Source organism: Montipora foliosa, chromosome 8 (genome assembly GCF_036669935.1).
Source record: "Montipora foliosa isolate CH-2021 chromosome 8, ASM3666993v2, whole genome shotgun sequence".
Classification (NCBI taxonomy): Eukaryota; Metazoa; Cnidaria; class Anthozoa; order Scleractinia; family Acroporidae; genus Montipora; species Montipora foliosa.
Window position 1 is genome coordinate 31,589,523 of NC_090876.1, and position 5,000 is coordinate 31,594,522.

The 5,000-nt window shown below is 40.5% G+C and overlaps 1 protein-coding gene across 5 annotated transcripts in view; it reads right to left on the reverse strand.

The window, feature by feature from the left end:
- Positions 1–1,710: 1,710 nt before the first annotated feature.
- Positions 1,711–5,000, reverse strand: part of LOC138012974 (V-type proton ATPase 116 kDa subunit a 1-like) — a 73,827-nt gene continuing 70,537 nt past the window's right edge. For all 5 annotated transcript variants that reach the window (XM_068859923.1, XM_068859921.1, XM_068859922.1 and 2 more), the window contains 4 exons: positions 4,258–4,375; positions 3,903–4,004; positions 3,643–3,712; positions 1,711–2,631 (listed from right to left, as the gene is read on the reverse strand). In XM_068859923.1, coding sequence (XP_068716024.1) covers positions 2,541–2,631; positions 3,643–3,712; positions 3,903–4,004; positions 4,258–4,375 — 381 coding nt within the window. In that variant the 3' untranslated portion in view covers positions 1,711–2,540. The remainder of the gene's footprint in view (positions 2,632–3,642; positions 3,713–3,902; positions 4,005–4,257; positions 4,376–5,000) is intronic.

Genomic DNA, 5,000 nt, shown 5'->3' on the forward strand with positions numbered 1-5,000 from the left:
AAGACCGCAAATGATCGGGAAAAAAGTAAGGAATGGCATGGAGGGTGAAATGGTCTGGCTAGAGAAAATTAATGTCAAGAGCGTTTATTTTTATTAAAATCACTTTAATTCATGGCTCATTACAGTTTTCCAGAAAGACTGAATTTTGCTTCTTACCACGCTGGTATAAATTTGCCACATTTAATTAACGGATACATTCATCAAAAACTAACTTTAACCGGTGGATACCAGGGGCCCGTTTCTCGAACCCTGCGCGTGTTTGCCATAGTTGTTCGAATATCCCGACTTCTTGTTTTCGTTTCGTGGTTGTGCAGTCACTTGTCACGCGTGACTGACACCAGAATTAATTTCAATTTTTAACTCATGCATGCTCAATGGCAAATGTCCCTGAATCGAGGCGGCTGGCAGACCCGAAAGAGACTGCTCGCAGGTTTCGAGAGACGGGCCCCTGGTCGACCACAACCAGTTTAGAATTGCGTCCAAGTTTGTGATGACTGTATCCGATAATTAATTGACAAAAGACTAACGATAAAACGGAGAAAAGAACAAAGATAGTGAAAACGTTTTAACGCAGCCGATTTCGGGCCCGATCTTTCATCCGCTGTGATTTTTGGTTTTAGAGTCCGTTTGTTTACAAGAGAAGGGGGGGGGGGGGGGTGGGGGTGAAGCCTTCGTCTATTAAGGGGCTCGAGTGAGAATATCGGGCGCCGAGTGTTTTCCATTTAAAATCCACTTTCGGGGTCCTACTAGAAACGGGGTCCACTTCACCCTTGCTTTTATTACGGAGTCCGTCAGTTATTGTAGGATCCGGTTCTGTATTCGGACTCTGTTTGTGTTGATCGGCCTCGGGTGCTCAGGAACCCATTATGAGTGTTTCAAAGCTGGCTCGCAGATTTGAATAGTCAGTTCAAATTTCAAAACTACTGGTCATGCGTAACATAGCTTGACTGTAAAAAAATCCCGCACACTGATCGAAAAGAAAAGGGCACGGAGTTCCCGATGTTGTGGTCTGGTGTGGTCCGATTGGGGGCGACAAGTTCATCAGCCTATGGCTGTTACGTTCTATCTCATAAAATGAAGACTTACTTCACTTACCAAGATTTCCTTTCAAAATAAATTTTCCAATAAAAATGATTCGCAACCAACTACACGCATTCCTATTAGTCGGACGCTATACACCATAAGTGGAAAATCTCGTTTTACGATGTACATGGCGCAGACAACTCTTCACCGGTGACAAATGTATCACTTTTGGCGCCTTTTGATGACGGCTTCAAAAAGTATAAAGTAAATAGATCACGGCTTTTTTTTTTTAATGCAAGCTCCTGTAGGACGTCAAACAACAATATCTCGGACAAAAAGCAAACATAACGTCCTCTTACTGAAGGAATTTTTGACATTGACAGGCGAATCAAGCTCGGAAGAAGTTCCTCGCCATCAGCTAAATTGATTCACCTGTTGATTTAACAATGAATTTGTTGTAACAGTAAAAGAAAAAAACCCGAAGATTGAGCTGAAGATATCTGTTCACAAACATCGTATTTGTTATTCAAGTTTGCCAACCACAGGAACAAAAGACCTCTTGTTTCGCCACCCAATGAGGCTCTGGTTGGCACATAAAGGACAATAGGTGACGTCAACGATATCTTCCCTATACCTATCATTTCCAAACTGTACTCACGATCCAGCGATTTCCTGCCCAAAAACACATTTCATGAATGTACTGTTTTATTTTTTATTCTTACACATCAGCTTACAAACGGCCAAATGTAACCGCTAGTGAAAGATTACTCCTGCCACCACTTCTTGGCCTCCACGGAATATCTCCCATGCCGCACAATGTTATCATTCAATTCACAGCAAAATAAACTATGGCCAAGTGGTTAAACGATAATAACCGACAATCAACCTCACAGTATGTCCTTAATCCATCAGTTGAAAAGTGAAAAAAAAAAACGAAAAATCGGAGTTCTAACTAATGAACGCAAAATTCTGTTACTCTGTCGACAATGCACGTCAGTAACCCCCGGCGTTACCAAACACAGAGCAGACTGGTTTTACTCCTTTTTTCCTGAGGTTTTTTCGTGTTATTTTGCTATTTCAAAGGTCTGAATGTAGAATTACTTGAAGCAGTGCTTTCGCAAAACCGGGAAAAACACCTCAAAGCTTTACAAGATTTCAGACGCCCTCCCCTTGCCTGGAACTTTAGTTCCGCCCTGTTCCACCATCTTTGAGACACCTGCTCTCAAGCTCATTAACTGGTAACGAACTAAAGGACTAAAACACTTAAAGCTATGGAAAACACTAGGGTAAACTATACGTAACTAAATCACGCCAGTTTTCGTTGCGACAATTTTCCCACATAAAAATTACATTTAACTACATGAAGTTTACATTGACTCAAAAGACATTGTTTTTTCCCCTTGATTTACAGCATCCGGGAAATGATAATTGAACTGAGCTAAAAAAAAAAACTCTGTAATAATATAAGTACGGAATTTAACTTGGCCATGCACTTGGCATTCACAAACTTTGATACACTATTCGTCTATGAACCATATCATGGTTTTGAAAGAAAACGGCTGGAACTTGTATCCTGTCCCTTGATAGAACTTGCTCTGGAACTCAACCCTGAAAACAACAATGATTACGCTAGACTATTGACGACCTCAAATCAGTGGGACAAAAAGAGATGATTCAACAACGTACAAACTGAAAGTGCTACTAGACAATAATCGTTTCTCATCACTTTATAAAACTATCTGACCAAACATGCACCATAGACTACAAACAAATGAAAACAATTTCTCGGTGGCCTAGCCGAGGTGTCTAGCATTAAGATCCAACGGTTAATCATGTCACGGAGGAAATCTGATCGAAAGTTCTACACGGAGTTTATAATTTATTACAACTTTATTGCCCTGCATGGGAAAATGAACGAAAAAACAGCCAGCATTCACTCGTTTAAAATACGATCATCCACCTCCAGGAACCTTTACGCCCAAAACTCTAGACTGCAGATGAAAAAGCGTTCTTTCTCTCGACTTGGGGTAAGGCTATGGAATGAGATATTATGCCATATGAGGGATTTGCCAACAAAACACTTCAAGGGGTTTTCCGAACATCACTTCTCAATATTCTGGAAAAAAGATGACTATATTCAAATCCGTGTCATAATTAAGAAAGTTGGAGACGTTGGATAATGATGTTTTTATCTTTACTACTACTTTCCCTTTGCTTTCTAATCCTACAACTTTTTGTTACCTTTATTAGCTTACAGATTTTGTAAGTCACTATTCAAGTAAGCTGTGTTTCCAATTAGTTTCCGTAATATAGTTGCGTGTAAACTTGCTGGCCTTTAATTATTAGCTAATAGATATTTGTTCATAATCAATCCTCTTGTAATCTGTAACGTTAATTTGTTAAACTAAGTGTTGCTGTGTAAATTTATTGTCTTTTACTAGGTGTGTTCTTGTACTTGGCTTGCCCCGCCTCGATTAGCTTTTTCTACCTATTTGCAAGGTAAGCCATCCACTAACTATCATATTTAGCTAAATAAAATTGTTGTTGTTGTTGGCTTTATATAAGGCTCATTTTGCAAAAGATCCCTTATACCTCCACATGACGTAAGCAAGAACTCACCAATGAAGACGCAGGGCATGCAGGAAAGCTGATAGTCCCTCCATGATAAGCAGAATGGCGATAGTCATGACTGGCAAGCGAATAAAAAAGGACACCAAGTTTACTATTTTACCTACACTGTACACGCTCCTCCATAATACATTCTAATGAGATTCTTAGAAGTTGATTCTGCTGGAACCATTTTTACTTTTTCAACAGTGACGAAAAGATTTATCAGCCAGGTATCTTGAGCCAGCCCAATACCTCCAGAATTAACTTACCAGCCCAAGCTGCAAACAGAGCAAAGGCGGCCAAAACTCCTGCTGCGCCCTTCATGCTAAGAGCCAGGTGCAGCACCATCTGCCACAATACCTCTGACAACTCTGTAAGAACACAAACCAAGAGGTGGGTCAAAATGACTATAATCACAGTTTCAGTGAAATGCTGCCGTAATATCTCACAGGTTCACAAGGATATCTGAATGCCTACATTTACGTTCTTATCTAGGTGTTGAGTAACACATCAAGTTGCAATGCAGGCAACCACATTAAAACGCTGCAGCTTAAAAATGAAATAACTGCTTTCTATGCGTAGCCTTTGTGTGGTCACGATAAAATCAACAATCAAAGTTTGTACCTGCATGAGCAAGACTAAGCGCCCACAATCGCAGATAAGATGCCGTGTTTGAGATACAACCCAGACAGTACTCGATAGTGTGGATGGCCTGGTGCACAAATACTTCCCCAAAATCAAACTAGGACCAAGAAGACAAAAAAGTTAATTTCGAGAAATCGCGTCACTGGTACTTCATAAAAAAAACCCATGACAAACAGTGAATGTACAATGTTATGTCCATTTTGCTGTTTTGTACCAGCATGTTTATGTGAGACAGGTTGTGACTCTGCATTTAGTTCACGTGTTATGATGATGATAATGTCCACCGCGTGGGTTAAAAGGTCACCACTACAAAGAATGCGTTACAGCAGCCTATCAGCAGGCTTAAAATCTGACAGAATTTAAGTTGTTGAGTCTTCTTCTGACGGATTCCGCACTATTAGACTCGGCAGAGGGCTTGCTAATGAAAAGTAACAAGATACCTGTCTTATCTTAATGTGTAACATATCGAAGCTCTCTCTAAACTCGAGTACAAAGGCCATTGTCGTGATTTGTTCAATTCCACATTACTGGTAATAGCCAATCAGGTTAAAAAGGAAATTTGAAAGCACTTCCGCTTGTTCGTTGAGTCCGTTGGGGGTCTAAGAACAAGGATCTCGGCACTGCTTTGCAGACCTTGCTAACCAGTGTTAGATTGCGTCTGCGAAGCAGGCTAACGGGACCCATACACCGACCTGTATTTGCTATTCATACGGGAGTCTTCT